The sequence below is a fragment of the Nerophis lumbriciformis genome, linkage group LG05, assembly GCF_033978685.3.
Source record: "Nerophis lumbriciformis linkage group LG05, RoL_Nlum_v2.1, whole genome shotgun sequence".
Taxonomy (NCBI): domain Eukaryota; kingdom Metazoa; phylum Chordata; class Actinopteri; order Syngnathiformes; family Syngnathidae; genus Nerophis; species Nerophis lumbriciformis.
Window position 1 is genome coordinate 29,904,289 of NC_084552.2, and position 17,799 is coordinate 29,922,087.

The window sequence follows — 17,799 nt, forward strand, 5'->3', positions numbered from 1 at the left end:
TCGCAAGCTGGGAACGCCCCCGCTCCTTCAGTTCTAAAAGTGACTTTGGAGCGAAATTTACCTAATGTGTACACCAAAGCATATCCAATACATCAATAAATGTTGACACTTCATACAGTAAACATGTCATCAGATGGTTCAATTTGGCGTCCGACTGTTGAGGTGGTTGTTTAAGTTAAGTTAAAGTCCCAATTTTTGTCACACACACACTAGGTGTGGTGAAATTTGTCCTCTGCATTTGACCCATCCCCTTGTTCACCCCCTGGGAAGTGAGGGGAGCAGTGGGCAGCAGCGGTGGCCACGTCTGGGAATAATTTTTGGTGATTTAACCCCCAATTCCAACCCTTGATGCTGAGTGCCAAGCAGGGAGGTGATGGGTCCCATTTTTATAGTCTTTGGTATGACTCGGCTGGGGTTTGAACTCACAACCTACCGATCTCAGGGCGGACACTCTAACCACTAAGCAGGTTTGGATCAAGACTTGCAGGTAACTCGAAATGCAACTAATATTTTAGTCATCAAACTTCAACTTGTAACATGGCTAATGTTTGTCACTGCTTTATATTGCATTGAACGTTACATTATGTAATTATTTTAGTTTTCTGGTATTTCAACAAAACAGCCACTTCTGAGTTTATTCAAGTGTGTTACTCTGTTTCAAGGTTTAGGTTCCGATGTGTTTGTTGAAAATGCTAACGTGACCTCAAATGTATGGAGGGTCAAATGGGACCAAATAAATAAATATATCTTTAAATTGAATGTGTCAATAATTGTATCGTATTTTTCAGACTATAAGTCGCAGTGTTTTTCATAGTTTGGCCGGGCTCCAGTGCGACTTATATATGTTTTTTTTCTTCTTTATTATGCCTTTTCGGCAGGTGCGACTTATACTCCAGTGCGACTTATACTCCGAAAAATACAGTAATTGGAATTAAATATCAAAATGTTTTTTTTTTATGTAAACATACATTTAATGATTTAATAATTTAATTTCAATATTGATTTTTTGAGTTATTTGTTAAACACATTATTTCAGGATTACATGAATTTCCTGATTTAATGATTCATTTATTTAATGAACTTGTATGGCAGTCCTTCATGAATCGATTTTATCCGACAAAGTCAGTGGGTGGGGCAAACTGGAATTATTATTTTGATTTGAACCATGGAACTTTGGAAGTTTTGGTGGGTAAGGGTGACACCTGTACTTTTTTTGGAGTTAGTGGTAGATATTTTAGACTTACAAAGTACCTATAGAGAAGCTATTCTTGGTGTTGGGTTATATCAAATACATTTCCCCCAAAAATGTGACTTATACTCCAGTGCGACTTATATGTTTTTTTCCTTCTTTATTATGCATTTTCGGCCGGTGCGACTTATACTCCGAAAAATACGGTACTTCATTGTTTTAGGATAACAACATTCCTGAATATAATAAATATTTATTCAATAATAATACAGTATTAGTACTAGAATATCACGCGCTTTGAAAAGTCAGAGTTCAACATCCATTTTTGTTTCGCCGCTGCAAAGGGAAATTAAATACTGAAACACAGAACATTCTTTAAAATTCATGTTTATTGAGTGAACAAATACAGTAACGTTCGCAATTCTGCACAAATGGGACACGGACATAAATAAAAAGTATATTCTCTACTATTTAAAACTGAGACAGCTTTAGGATGATCCGCTGCAGTTGTCTCTTTGCTTCGCACTGCGGAAACTGGCTTATCTCGAAGTAACGTGGGGCGATTTTCAGCAACCTTGAAGAAAAATTGTCAAAGTTAATCCTGAAAACTTCTGAGGCTCAATCACCAGCAGCTGAAAATTGTGTAGCAATAACATTTACTAATGTGAGTTTATTGTGTTTATAGTGCAGATGAACACAAGTTGTTGCCGTTTGTTAAGTTGTGTGACTTTAGAGGCATATCGAATTCCTTATTGTTCACATTCAGCAGCATTTGACTTCTGCTGTATTAGAAATAGGCCGATTTGACCGACATACTGTACATGTTCTGAAATATATGAACCAAATTACTATGTTAATAATAAATGACACCTCTTCTTTATGTTGAAAGTAAAACTTACTATTGTAAAACATAGTGTGCTGATTTGGCCCTCCAACACTTTCCAAAGTGTAAAAAAAAAATATATAAAATAACGAGGACTGTCAGTTATTAACGCATAAGTTTCTTTAACTTAATCATTTAGCATCATCGTTTATCTCAGGGCATTCTTCTATACAAGCAGGTCTACACATATTCTTCGTTATGTTAAGTCTAATAGTGTTACTCAGTGAACAATCCCCTGAGATAAACAAAAAACATTTGTTTCCAAAAATGTTTCACTTCCTTTGACTCGATTTGAACACGCACTTTACGAAAGAGCAAATGTACTATAAAACCACGGATGTATTTATTTATTTTTTTACGCTAACCAATAGTTAGACTTACCACTCAGGTTCAACATGGGTGCAGGTACGGATGTAGTTCTTGGCAGTGAGTACAAACTCGCTGTAGAGGACCCACTCGGATTTGCGGCCCAGCACGGTTGAGGGGTGGAGCTGGACCACCTGGTTGTCCTTCACAGTCAGGTAGTGGCCCGTGCGCTCCAGGTGAGCAACCTGCGGGAATCATTTGGAGCGGTGATTCTCAATTAGCACGTCTGTGAAGGTTTGTTTGTGGCTGCAGAACAAACTGTAAGGGGGTTCACTCATTGCATCGGCGTCAGCTGGTTGCTTTTGTACAATTGCGAAATTAAAGCAACGGAGTGAACCCTCTTGTCAGTCATCCGTGCAAGTAAAAGGTCATTTAATTAGTAGATCATGGGTGAGCATAAAACATGGCAAAACAAAAAAGGGCACTGTTTACATACTACATCAAACCAGCATCGCAATGAAGATAAACCCTCCTAAATAGTGATTGGGGACAGGTGAGCCACCTAATCACTAATCTAACTAAGTGTGGAGAATCACCCAATCATCATTATACCAAAAACACAGGAACATGAAACATAAATCCAACCTGTCATGAGCAATCACGACAATAACAGCATTGACTAATATGTGTATTATTATTTGTACAAACGTGATGAAACATATCCTAGTTCATGGTTTAACACGGGGGTCAGCAACCCGCGGAACGAAGGATTGAAAATGGAAAAAGATGGGGGGAAATTTTTTGTTTTTGTTTTAGTAAGGTTTTTGTTTGAGGACAAACATGACACAAACTTTCCCAATTGTTAGAAAGCCCACTGTTTAATATGTTTAATATGAGTATTTGGTGAATATTGTTTTGTCCTACTAATTTCAGCGGTTCTTGAACTCACCATAGTGTGGACTGCGACTCAACAGTTTGTTTGCGTGTAAAATCTTCCACTCCTTCTTTGTCTCATTTTGTCCACCAAAAGTTTCATGCTGTGCGTGATTGCACAAATGTGCACTTTGTTGATGTTATTGACTTTTTGGAGTGCTAATCAGGCTATTTAGGCTAGCTGTATGTACATATTGCATCATTATGCCTCATTTGTAGGTATATTTGAGCTCATTTAATATCGTTTACTTTTATACTCTTTGTATATAATTTAGTTTTGCATGTCTCATGACACATTATCTGTATGTAATATTGGCTGCATTTCAGATAGTTGTTTGTGTACCATGTTGTTCCAGACCACAGCAAACGTTACCTAGCTTACCAAAGATTGTAATAAATCTATTAATAGAAGACAGCTTGCCGTTTCCTTTAACTTGGACACACACATCTATACCTTTGGCCATTAAGAGCCAGTAATTTCCAGGAGTTATCTCACCTTCTGAGTAGCCTCTGATTTACTAATGGTTTCTAATGTTGTAAAAATGTGCGGAATAAATATTACATTTCAACATTTCTGTCAACAAAGATTTGCTTCAGCCTGCGACACATAGTCATTTTGATAGTAGGCTATTATAGCTAATATAGACACTTACGTCATGTGTTGCCTTCATTTTGAGACTTATATACAGCTTTTAATTTTTTGCGGCTCCAGACAGATTTTTTATTTATTTTTTGGTCCAATATGGCTCTTTCAACATTTTGGGTTGCCGACCCCTGGTTAAACATGTTTGGTGGCTTGTGAAAATAAAATATGGTGATTTTCTACAAAATGTCGTAGAAGTTATTATTTGAAAAATCAAGCAGGTATTGATAGAATAGTTTTTCATGCTGATATTTATCGGTTTCATACTTTGAATTTTGGTAGACTTTAGGGCTGTAAAGATTGATCCATACATGATTTATATTCTTAAGATTCAATTATATCGATCTGCTAGTTGGCCTCCCAGAAGAGATATGTATTAATAATCTAAGATCGTTTTAAAAAGTAAGTAATCAATTTTATCAATACTAGTCAAGAAAACATCAGCTTTAAGAACAGCAGACTTTATATACTACTTATAGTAGTAGTTTATATACTACTTTTAAATAAATAAAGCCGTTAAATGTTACCCGAGTCTGTCGCCCGTCTGTGACGTCATCACCACAGCCGTCATCAAATATTTTGGCGGACACCAGAAAAGAAGCAGACGAACGAGGAATAATTAAGCCACCATCGCGGTCCAGTGTGTGGAAATACAGAGATGTTCTTAATAAGTCGCTCACTGTTTGTAGGATATGTAAAATACTAGGGATGTCCGATATTGGCTTTTTGCCGATATCCAATATTCCGATATTGTCCAACTCTTTAATTACCGATACCGGTATCAACTGATACCGATATCAACCGATACATACAGTCGTGGAATTAACACATTATTATGCCTAATTTGGACAACCAGGTATGGTGAAGATAAGGAACTTGTAAAAATTTTTAATAAAATAAGATAAATAAATTAAAAACATTTTCTTGAATAAAAAAGAAAGTAAAACAATATAAAAACAGTTACATATAAACTAGTAATGAATGAAAATGAGTAAAATTAACTGTTAAAGGTTAGTACTATTAGTGGACCAGCAGCACACACAATCATGTGTGCTTACGGACTGTATCCCTTGCAGACTGTATTGATATATATTGATATATAATGTAGGAACCAGAATATTAATAACAGAAAGAAACAACCCTTTTGTGTGAATGAGTGTAAATGGGGGAGGGAGTTTTTTTGGGTTGGTGCACTAATTGTAAGTGTATCTTGTGTTTTTTATGTTGATTTAATAAAAAAAACCAACAAAAAAAAACAAACAAAAAAAACCGATACCGATAATTAAAAAACCTATATCGATAATTTCCGATCTTACATTTTAACGCATTTATCGGCCGATATTATCGGACATCTCTATAAAATACAATGTCAACACCACACATTTCTCAAACCACCTACGGCGCCATGGGATTCCAAACACGCTGACCACCAGTCAACTTCATGAATAGTGCTGTCGGTTTGGGAGCTTGACTCTGCTTTTAGCTCAGTAGTCAGCACGCTGGCCCCTCATGCTGGCGAGCAGGGTCCTCGCCCCGCTCGGAGCGTTTGGAAAAAAACAACGCAGCCGAGAGAGAGAGTACACAGTCGCTACACGAAGTTGAGCTGTCTGTGATTGACAGCTATGAAAACCAACGTCGTCAAAATCGGGGGGCCCCTGATTGGGTGGGGGCCTCTGGGCTTCGGCGGAGTCAGCACACTCGCTTCAAAAGACTACAAGTTCCTTCGTTTTTGTCTTTCAAAAGAGTGTTTTAAACGCCCTACACCTAGTAGTAGAGATTTGATTGCACAATATTTTTGACATTAATATAGTATTATTTCCATGTTAAAAAACAAGAGCAGCAGGTAAATCTACTGTTAAAATGTTGGGTACTGTACTTTTATTGAAAATTTTTTGAATATTTAAAATGCGAGCAGAAAGTGTTTCCTTTTGATGAGTCAACCTAAAGTGTTTATTCAAAAAGGATGTGAATGCATTGGTATTAATTATTGTTTACTTGCTTGTTTGTATCCATAATTTATTCACAAAGGATTCCCCAGCAATATAGGTAACACCACCCACAGTGTCCAGCATCCAGTATGCATTTCACAGTAACACTTGTTGAAAATCAGACCGCCTTAAATGCAATGGAATTTTACGTTTTTTACTAAATGAGACACCCAGCATGTACATGTAAATAAAGAATGTGGGATTTACAATATTAACTATGAATGATAAAACACTGAATATTGACAACATATGACCGTCTTACCCCCTCTCGATCGACATATTGTACAATCAAGCAAAACGCAACAAAAATGCAACAAACACAGCGAAATATGAACGCGAAGTGTAAAAAACAAAAACACCTACAGTCTGATATATCACTAAGCTTTAGAATGTTGTTGTAAAAATCTCCTTCTGCGTCTGTCCCAGACACCCGTATTTTAGGCTGGCCACTCTGGAAACACTCTGTGGAAACGCACCCTACCCACATTGCTTGGTGCCTTGTCTGGGCTGCTGTGACTTAGATTACCTTAGTAACTAATTAGATTACCATAGTAACTAATTAGATGACCATAGTAACTAGTATATCATGCAAAAGCGCAGATTCCAACCATTGAAATACTTTGTATAGTTCAAGACTTACGGTCATTTGAAAACATCACTGCACATCATAATGGCAGCTACAGTTTCCATCTTAAACATCTAAAAAAAATTATTTGGGAATGTCCTACGGGCCAGATTGAAATGCTCAACGGGCCGCATGTGGCCCCCGGGCCTCAATTTGCCTAGGTCTGTTCTAAATAAACTAACATTGTCTCTGAATCATCAGCAACAACAAATCTTGATTAGGACGTTACACATCCCTAGTAGTCTTCTTTTTGGTGGTTACTTTGAACATTGTTATTGTGGTCACACTCGTCCGTACAAATATGAATAGCATTCATCATTAATGATCAAATATAATCAAAAATAAGTCAAGCAAATGTGTTATATCAAAGTGTACCCATGAAGTACCCCCTATTCGAACCCGGACCCTCTTAGGCAGCCACATAACTGCTACAAACAACACCTTTACCTGTTTTAAGTGTCACCCCTCATTACGTAACGTATAATCTTATACTTTTCTCACGTTCAAACAGGACTTTTGAGGCGTACAGTATATTCACAAACAAATTCCGAACGGTCGCATTTTAGCCGCGTTCTACTTCTGCTGGGTGTGTGTGCCGATTTGGCTGACATGTTTCGAAACATAAGAACAAATGTGCAAAAATAAACATACTTCAAATCTTCATGCTAACCGAAGACAAAATTTACCATTGCAAAAAATAAAGACATATGCATGATTAGTAAGAAATTGTATGATAACAAATGTATTAAAAAGAGGTCCGCGCTTTTCTAAAAATGAATTCATATTTAATTGAATTTAGACTTAAAATGTGATGTTCAAACCCCGGCCGAGTCATACCAAAGACTATAAAAATGGGACCCATTACCTCCCTGCTTGGCACTCAGCATCAAGGGTTGGAATTGGGGGTTAAATCACCAAAATGATTCCCGGGCGCGGCCACCGCTGCTGCCCACTGCTCCCCTCACCTCCCAGGGGGTGATCAAGGGTGATGGGTCAAATGCAGAGAATAATCTCACCACACCTAGTGTGTGTGTGACAATCATTGGTACTTTAACTTTTAACTTTAACTTTTTTCAGTGGAGGTAGCAAAAAACGATGGTCAAACTATTTTTAGGTTGTACTTGGTGTAAAACACTTACCTGCATGAAGAACCCGGTGACCAACATGCGGCGGATGTTGGTGTAGTACTCTCTGGAGTTGTGTCCACAGCTCCGTCGGGGCAACCCGAAGCGCTCCATGATGCGGCACAGCTGAAACCGTACGTTGTCAGCTGACATCAGCGAGCGGTAGTTAACGAAATTGTCGTAGCACCACTGGGAAGACTCGTGGTCTGTTTAGGGGAATGGTTGAGAGTTAACAGTCTTGACTGGGTGGGGAGACATTTGCATTTGAGGTGAAGTCCCACTTGCTTTGTTTAAAGGCGTGGTAGACATTAAGAAGAGTGAGGTGGTCTCCGTCAGCGTGAGCAAAGCGCATCTTGGCCTCGTCGGACGCTCTCTTGGCCTCAGTGGGTCGGATGAAGCACTGTGGGACTAGACAAGGTCGGTATGGGCCCACAGGGAGAAGTTAACCCCACGGACTGATGCTAATGTTGGGAAAGAAGAGGGGGGGATGGATCATGGGAAGCTACTCTTCTACCTCGGAGGTGCTTAACGTCGCAACTTTTGGATTGTAATGCGTGGCGCTTACACCGCTAATGAACTCAGCAGAAAGCCGTCATTCGGAAACACCTGCTCTAGAATTTGAAATCCATTTTTCCCTCGCTCTCGCAGGCTTCTCTTGCTTCGGCGGCATAAAGATTCATGCGAATGAGCAGCATTCTGCTTTGGCAAGCCTAAAGTGCAATTAGCACTGGAGCACAAACGGCCACGTTCCAGCTACTCGACTTCTGGGAAAGTTTTCACCAATAATAGCTGACTTTAGCAGGTTGACTATGAGCACACGACGCTGACTAGTAGAGCTGGGCGACATGGAGAAACATCCGATCACAACTTTTCTTTTCATATCAGTTAATATTGATATGTATCACGTTATAAATCCAATCCCTATTCTGTCACGCTTGTATGTTACATTGCTCATAAGTGAGATGTGAAGACATATTTGTTAATTCTATTTTCGGCCTGGGGTTGATCAAGACAGATCTATAGAACATGATATAATATGAGACTGTTTTAGATCAATAAAGTGGGAGCATATATTTAAGCCAAACTAAAAGTCTGACCAAGAAATGGAGATGAACGATATGGCCTAAAATCGAGAGGGATAAGCGGCAAAAAATGGATGAATGATAATAGAAACATTTCAAAATGGGTAACAAAGGCTCCTAATTTAGCTGCTGAAACGTATTGCATCATTTCCTGTTGTATTATATTGTCAAAACTATCTATTTGCTCATTTACTGTTAATTCTATTGTTGAAATGTTATACACACTTATTCTTATGTTGTTTAGCTACTTTACATTAGTTCTGGGCGATGAGAAAAATCTGGGTATCGATCCAATACCAATTAGTTACAGGGGCAGTATTGTTCATGCCAATGCTGATAATGATACTTAAAATTGTTCAAGAACATGAAATTATTACATTTTTAAGTTAACATTATAATCTAACAAAAAAACAGGATGGCGGTGTAACAATATCAATTAAAAATTTAAATAATTTCCTTCTATTCGCTCTAATTGAAATCCCTTTGTTTTTGCCCTTAAAGCTCTCCTGTGTCCGGGGACTTATTTCCTTAATTTTTAAACAATAATAAAAAATATTGATCTAAGCACTGTAGATCGGCCATATACTGATACCATACTTGGTATCGTTACTATCCATATTTGTATCAATTCACCCAACTTTGTTTACATTCAAGAGCTAGCAGTTAGCGATTAGAATATCATCTTACGGTGTGCAACGTAGCATGTTTAGCTACGCCTTGTCCTTGTTTATTTGTCGCCACGTAGGTGAAGATTACAGACTGTGAAGTGGTTTTGCACTGTGGAGGGACATTAGCCGCTAGCAAGAATTCTACAACGCGTTGGTTTGCTTGTCACAGTTACAATTTAGAACACAGCAAAAATGTGTCATCAACATGCATTATCACAATACAACAATATTATTATAATCTCTATCTCCGGCCAAATTTATATTGAATATCGTCAATATCGCGCAACCCTACCAACAAAAACAACAATGTTACAGGCATAGCCTTGGACAGCTATATTTGGAGCCTGTTTTAATAAAGACTCCTCTCCACCAAGTCAAGTCAGCGTGAACTCATCGAGTTTGTTTCCGACTTGCCGAGCCAATCTCAAATCTTAAATAAAAAAAGTTGCCACACCGTAAAAATAAATTTCAAAGAGGCCAGTTCGTACTTCGATCGAAATTGTCTCGTATTTCTATCGAGGAATAGTTATTTATAATTGTACCGCTCCAGCCATATCAGTATAGTATTTTTTTAAGGCAGGGAAAGATGAATCCCTTACCTGACAACATGGCGGTGATGGAGAGCGCCTCGTCTGAGCAGTCAAATTCACAGCTGGCAACCACCATCTTGGCCAGCTGAGGGTCCAGCGGGAACTCTGCCATGGTGGCGCCCAGCTCTGTCAGGTTGCCGTCGTCGTTAATCGCCGCCAGGTAGTTGAGCAGCTCCAAGGCTCGCATCAGGGTCTCCGGAGCTGCAGGGTACGAAATAGCAAGGAAGGACCAATACATAAGTTGATGTTAAAAGGGACCTATGATCATTTTATTTACCGGTACATTGAAAAAATTTACTTGTGGTGGAGATGATACAGTATGTATTGGATATGCTTTGGTGTAAATTTTGCATACATTTTGCCATGCAGGGACTTTTATAACCTGTTTTTGAGTATTTCTGCAGTATGTTGGATTGTGGAGCGTTCCCAGATTGCAAATGAAACCATGCCCCACCCTCTCAAGTATCAGGATGTATCTTTTGAAAATTTACACTGTATATCTTGAAGTCGTCACTGCTATTTTTTCCCCCCAAAATACGGCCGAAAATAAACTTTATAAACATTACATAGGCCCCCGTTACACTGCACACCAGATCAGATTTTTTTGCTCCAAAGTGACACAGATCGGGTTTTTTGTTGCCAGTCTAAACGCTCCAAAGTGCTTGAAATCTGATTTTTTTCGCATCCGATTCAGGCCACATCACAAAGTAGTCCAAATACGATTGGAATGTGATCTTTTCAAATGCATTGCGACCTGAATGCAACCTGTACGTGACTTTTTTTGTCAGCTTCGGGCGAGCTACATGTGCACGGGAAAGACGCTAGTGAATATTTCATCACAACATCCGGTTTCGGTGAGCAAAGTCTTTTTTGGGCGGCCAAATTTTCATTGCATCACGAGTGAGCTTAATAATAGGCTATATGTAATATATGAATATATATTTTGATTCCAAAGAAATAGCGATTGTTGAAGGACCGGAATTGGCACTGTGGCGCATTTGCTTACATGTTACGTACATTGCATAAGTGGTTTACGTAAGTCAGCTTGACGGCATCCCTCACCGCCGGTGTCCACCAACGGGTTCTAGGATTACCGCCACGACAGGCACCAACTACCTTGCGGCCACAGCTCCAATCAGCTGCCTCGACAATAGAGGTGCGGAACATGGTCCACTCGGACTCAATGTCCAGCACCTCCCTCGTGACATGTTCAAAGTTCTTCCGGAGGTGGGAATTGAAACTCTCTCTGACAGGAGACTCTGCCAGACGTTCCCAGCAAACCCTCACAATGCGTTTGGGCCTGCCAGGTCTGTCCGGCATCCTCCCCCACCATCGCAGCCAACTCACCACCAGGTGGTGATCAGTTGAAAGCTCCGCCCCTCTCTTCACCAGAGTGTCCAAAACATGAGGCCGCAAATCCGATGACACAACTACAAAGTCGATCATGGAACTGCGGCCTAGGGTGTCCTGGTGCCAAGTGTACATATGGACACCCTTATGTTCAAACATGGTGTTCATTATGGACAATCTGTGACGGGCACAAAAGTCCAATAACAGAACACCACTCGGGTTCAGATCCGGGCGGCCATTCTTCCCAATCACGCCTTTCCAGGTTTCACTGTCGCTGCCAACGTGAGCATTGAAGTCCCCCAGTAGAACGAGGGAATCACCCGGGGGAGCACTCTCAAGTACTCCCTCGAGCGAATCCAAAAAGGGTGGGTACTTTGAGCTGCGGTTCGGCGCGTAAGCGCAAACCACAGTCAGGACCCGTCCCCCCACCCGAAGGCGGAGGGAAACTACCCTCTCGTCCACCGGGTTGAACTCCAACGTGCAGGCTCTGAGCCGGGGGGCAACAAGAATTGCCACCCCAGCCCGTCGCCTCTCATTGCCGGCAACGCCAGAGTGGAAGAGAGTCCAGCCCCTCTCGAGAGAACTGGTTCCAGAGCCCTTGCTGTGCGTCGAAGTGATTCCGACTATATCTAGCCGGAACTTCTCAACCTCGCGCACTAGCTCAGGCTCCTTCCCCCCCAGCGAGGTGACGTTCCACGTCCCAAGAGCTAGCTTCTGTAGCCGAGGATCGGACCGGCAAGTGCCCTGCCGTCGGCTGCCGCCCAGCTCACAATACACCCGACCTCTATGGCCCCTGCTATGGGTGGTGAGCCCATTGGAGGGGGGACCCACGTTGCCTCTTCGGGCTGTGCCCGGCCGGGCCCCATGGGGACAGGCCCGGCCACCAGGCGCTCGCCATCGTGCCCCACCTCCGGGCCTGGCTCCAGTAGGGGGGCCCCGGTGACCCGCGTCCGGGCGAGGGAAATCTGGGTCCTTTATTTTTATTCGTCATGGAGGTCTTCGAGCTGCTCTTTGTCTGATCCCTCACCTAGGACCAGTTTGTCTTGGGAGACCCTACCAGGGGGCATAAATCCCCCGGACAACATAGCTCCTAGGATCATTGGGACACGCAAACTCCTCTACCACGGTAAGGTGGCAGCTCAGAGAGGGTTCTTTTGGCTCATAGGACTCCTGAAGCAGCGGACAGGTACCGACAGGCCAAGCGGTGTGCGGCTTCAGCGGTTGCGGAGGCAAAAACTCGGACATGGGAGGAGTTCGGGGAAGCCATGGAAAACGACTTCCGGACGGCTTCGAAGCGATTCTGGACCACCATCCGCCGCCTCAGGAAGGGGAAGCAGTGCACTATCAACACCGTGTATGGTGAGGATGGTGTTCTGCTGACCTCGACTGCGGATGTTGTGGATCGGTGGAGGGAATACTTCGAAGACCTCCTCAATCCCACCAACACGTCTTCCTATGAGGAAGCAGTGCCTGGGGAATCTGTGGTGGGCTCTTCTATTTCTGGGGCTGAGGTTGCTGAGGTAGTTAAAAAGCTCCTCGGTGGCAAGGCCCCGGGGGTGGATGAGATCCGCCCGGAGTTCCTTAAGGCTCTGGATGCTGTGGGGCTGTCTTGGTTGACAAGACTCTGCAGCATCGCGTGGACATCGGGGGCGGTACCTCTGGATTGGCAGACCGGGGTGGTGGTTCCTCTCTTTAAGAAGGGGAACCGGAGGGTGTGTTCTAACTATCGTGGGATCACACTCCTCAGCCTTCCCGGTAAGGTCTATTCAGGTGTACTGGAGAGGAGGCTACGCCGGATAGTCGAACCTCGGATTCAGGAGGAACAGTGTGGTTTTCGTCCTGGTCGTGGAACTGTGGACCAGCTCTATACTCTCGGCAGGGTCCTTGAGGGTGCATGGGAGTTTGCCCAACCAGTCTACATGTGCTTTGTGGACTTGGAGAAGGCATTCGACCGTGTCCCTCGGGAAGTCCTGTGGGGAGTGCTCAGAGAGTATGAGGTATCGGACTGTCTGATTTTGGCGGTCCGCTCCCTGTATGATCAGTGTCAGAGCTTGGTCCGCATTGCCGGCAGTAAGTCGGACACGTTTCCAGTGAGGGTTGGACTCCGCCAAGGCTGCCCTTTGTCACCGATTCTGTTCATAACTTTTATGGACAGAATTTCTAGGCGCAGTCAAGGCGTTGAGGGGATCTGGTTTGGTGGCTGCAGGATTAGGTCTCTGCTTTTTGCAGATGATGTGGTCCTGATGGCTTCATCTGGCCAGGATCTTCAGCTCTCGCTGGATCGGTTCGCAGCCGAGTGTGAAGCGACTGGGATGAGTCCGAGTCCATGGTTCTCGCCCGGAAAAGGGTGGAATGCCATCTTCGGGTTGGGGAGGAGACCCTGCCCCAAGTGGAGGAGTTCAAGTACCTCGGAGTCTTGTTCACGAGTGAGGGAAGAGTGGATCGTGAGATCGACAGGCGGATCGGTGCGGCATCTTCAGTAATGCGGACGCTGTATCGATCCGTTGTGGTGAAGAAGGAGCTGAGCCGGAAGGCAAAGCTCTCAATTTACCGGTCGATCTACGTTCCCATCCTCACCTATGGTCATGAGCTTTGGGTTATGACCGAAAGGACAAGATCACGGGTACAAGCGGCCGAAATGAGTTTCCTCCGCCGGGTGGCAGGGCTCTCCCTTAGAGATAGGGTGAGAAGCTCTGTCATCCGGGGGGAGCTCAAAGTAAAGCCGCTGCTCCTCCACATCGAGAGGAGCCAGATGAGGTGGTTCGGGCATCTGGTCAGGATGCCACCCGATCGCCTCCCTCGGGAGGTGTTTAGGGCACGTCCGACCGGTAGGAGGCCACGGGGAAGACCCAGGACACGCTGGGAAGACTATGTCTCCCGGCTGGCCTGGGAACGCCTCGGGATCCCCCGGGAGAAGCTGGACCAAGTGGCTGCGGAGAGTGAAGTCTGGGCTTCCCTGCTTAGGCTGCTGCCCCCGCGACCCGACCTCGGATAAGCGGAAGAAGATGGATGGATGGATGGAGTTGCAAAATAAAGCTAACTTAGATCCACGCTGAAGTCCGTGTTGCCTCTATTGAACAGCCATAAAAAGATTAGAACCCTCTCAAATGTATTACACTTTACATATCCATTCATACACTATATTACTTTAATTTATGTATTTTTACTTTTACAATTTTTATTTATGTATTTTATTTTACATTTTTACAACACATATGCAGAAACATACCTTGAAATGTTGGCAATGCAAATGTCCACAAAACACCACAAACAACAGGGTGAAGGAGACAACAAGAAACATTTCAATAAGACTAATTTTAACAATTAGTGGAGAAAAAAAGTATATATGAACATACATATACATACATACATATATATACACATACATACATACACATATATATATACATACATACATACATACATACATACATACATATATATATATATATATATATATATATATATATATACACACATATATACAAATACAGTAAAGTGTTATGGAAAATTTAAAAAAATAAAACCAAGAATATGCATAAATGTATACAAACATACACCCCCCCCCCCCACCCTGCAAGAAAGAGAACCACAAAAAACAAAAACTAAACCAAAAAAAAAAACGCGACTAAGGTAACAATACAATTAAATTAGTGTGGGCCGCTACTATATCTTGGAACGTATAATGTTTAGCAAGTAAACTGAGACTTTTAAGTTGATCAATAGTAGCAGAGACTTCTTTTTTTCATTTACGAAATCAGGTCAACTTCCTTTGTTTTCACTTTATCAAACAGCACATACAAGTGATGTTTGACAAAGATCACATTCTATTTGCAGTGTAAACAGTCAGCTGGAAAAAAATCTGAATTCAAAAGAATTCGATTTGGGCCACTTTAGCCTGCACTGTAAACGTAGTCGTAGATTCACCCGGTCACCACATTAGGTACACCTGCACACTCGCCGATCGATTCAGAGTGCATAAAAAAGCTGCTTTTACCAGCATTGTTATGTGCATGTCAAGATTAGATGAAAATAATAATTAACACTACCTTTTTTTGTGTTTTCTCTTGCTTTGCTGCGACGTCACGACGTAACCCGCGAACGGAAACATCCAAGCAAGCTTACGCCAAAATGCATGAACCTTATAATTGACACTTTGGCATTGTTTCACATGAGTAAACAACATTGTAACATTTATATTCCAGAAAAGAACAAAAAATCATAGGTGCCCTTTGAAATAACAGTTTGTTTGGACTGGATCATGTCAGGCAAGGCTTGTCAAAGAGCCTCCAAAGTAGAACCCGTTTATGTCAACGCCCCACAGACTGGCCGATTCACGTCGAGGTAAGCAGTTGTCGGCAAAATCGAAACCTAAACCGAAACTAGCCATTGCTTACACATTTACGAATGACATTCGCCAGAGACACGACAGGAGTGGGAGAAAATAAAGAATCAATTTCTTCCATTTGTCATAATTGTATTTTCTTTTTGTCGTTTTGATATGAGATTGTATACTTCTATCTAAAAGACCTGCTGCAGTTATTGCGTTACAGTGGCGAACAATCGGACAAAAAATTTGAATGGATGCGTTTTGTTAGGTTGGAGCCCAGCAACCCATGCGGCTGTTTAGCGCCACCCTAGTGGCTCCCTGGATCTCTTTCAGAGATGTGTGAAAATGGAAAAAGATGAAGAAAAAAAATATTATTTTTGTTTTAATATATTTTCTATAGGAGAACAAACATGACACAAACCTTCCTAGTTGTTAGAAATCCCACTGTTTATATCAAACATGCTTCACTGATGAGAGTATTTGGCAAGCGCCGTTTTGTCCAACTAGTTTCAGCAATTCTTGAACTCATCGTAGTTTGTTTACATGTACAACTTTCTCTGATGCTGCCACAGAAAGACGTGTTTTATGGTGGTAGCGGGGGTGTATATTGTAGCCCAGAAGAGTTAGGGATGCATGGGATTCTGGGTATTTGTTCTGTTGTGTTTATGTTGTGTTACAGTGCGGGTGTTCTCCCGAAATGTGTTTGTCATTCTTGTTTGGTGTGGGTTCAAACCCTCAGTGCAACCTGTATGGCTATTGACCAAGTATGCCTTGCAGTCACTTACGTGTGTAAGCAGAGGCCGCATACTACATGTGACCAGTGCCATCATGGCACGGCCTCAATATTGTTGTCCGGGTGAAAATCGGAGAATGTTTGCCCCGGAAGAAATCCGGAAACCTCCCGGAAAAATCGGGGGGGTTGGCAAGTATGCAGCTGAGCCGCATCAGAGTGATCAAGGAGCCGCATGCGGCTCCGGAGCCGCGGGTTGCCGACCCCTGGGTTAGAGGGTCAGGGTTAGGGGGATAGGGTTAGGGTTAGGGTTAGTAATGCATTAATAAGTACTTATTAATGACTAATTAAGAGCCAATATGTTACTAATTTGCATGTTAATAAGCAACTAATTAATGGTGAATATGTGTTCCTCATACTAAAGTGTTACCGCCAGTAGTTATTCCGCTGTCGTCGCTTCACGCTGCGTGGGGATGGTGATGACATACAACACTGTCTACAACACATAAAAAAGCAATCATTTATAAAAATGATCCCTTCGGGTCTCACATTTCCTGTCAACAAACGTGGTCGGCCATTTATGCCGACATCAACTTAAGCGGGCACGGTGGACCAGGACTTGATGAGTTGGTCCACATAAGCGGACTGTCGACATAAGCGGCACCCACGCGACTCGTCTGTACACGACAGGAGCGCTCTGCTGTTTTTAGGGAGCGCCTGCTCGTCAGAGATCCTCTACATGGCAGACAATGGCGCTGGCTTGATTGTGATCAGTGTCGCCTTAATCAATATAAACGCAGTTACAAGAGCGGCCGTTTGATGTGCAGATATTAAATCCCGGGTCTGTCTCACTCGGGAGCCGGCGACGAGATAAAACGATCTCGGCAGATATCAAACGCTGCTGCGCCATCGGGATTTTTTTTTTTTTTTTGAGAGAGAGTTTTTTTGATGAGCGCTCTGAATCACACTAGAATTAGGCCAAACAGATTCCCCCCAGGAAAGAGTGTTACTACATTTTCCAGAGGAGACCCTCCCTCTCTACAGCTCCCATAATATACTTTTCATCTTACCTCTGAGATTAAACCCCCTCTCCTCCTCCTCCCACTCGTGGCGCCATTTTGAGAATGAAATTGGTTACATCAATAGCGCCGCTATCACCTTGGCTATTGCCTCCTCCTTTATATTCCTCCAGTGACTGACCTCCAGCAGGCAGCCAGCCCCCGCGTTCCTCACAAAATGTAAGCGTCAACATATCAGATCGGCCTTGTCTGTGCTAAGGTGAGTGGGGGGTTTATTTATTTGATCCACTGCTACCTAACGAGGAAGCTACCAGGGCTGTGGACAGACTTCTTTATAAT

At 42.6% G+C, this 17,799-nt stretch overlaps 1 protein-coding gene across 4 annotated transcripts in view; it reads right to left on the reverse strand.

The window, feature by feature from the left end:
- Positions 1-1,556: 1,556 nt before the first annotated feature.
- The window catches only part of LOC133606704 (ATP-dependent RNA helicase DHX15-like), a 67,087-nt gene continuing 50,844 nt past the window's right edge, over positions 1,557-17,799 (reverse strand). For 3 of the 4 annotated variants that reach the window (XM_061960942.1, XM_061960943.1, XM_061960944.1), the window contains exons 10-14: positions 10,041-10,232; positions 7,977-8,099; positions 7,707-7,897; positions 2,454-2,623; positions 1,557-1,763 (exon numbers count right to left, since the gene is read on the reverse strand). In XM_061960942.1, the coding sequence (XP_061816926.1) occupies positions 1,661-1,763; positions 2,454-2,623; positions 7,707-7,897; positions 7,977-8,099; positions 10,041-10,232 (779 nt within the window). In that variant the 3' untranslated portion in view covers positions 1,557-1,660. The remainder of the gene's footprint in view (positions 1,764-2,453; positions 2,624-7,706; positions 7,898-7,976; positions 8,100-10,040; positions 10,233-17,799) is intronic. The other variant, XM_061960945.2, reaches the window with a different exon arrangement.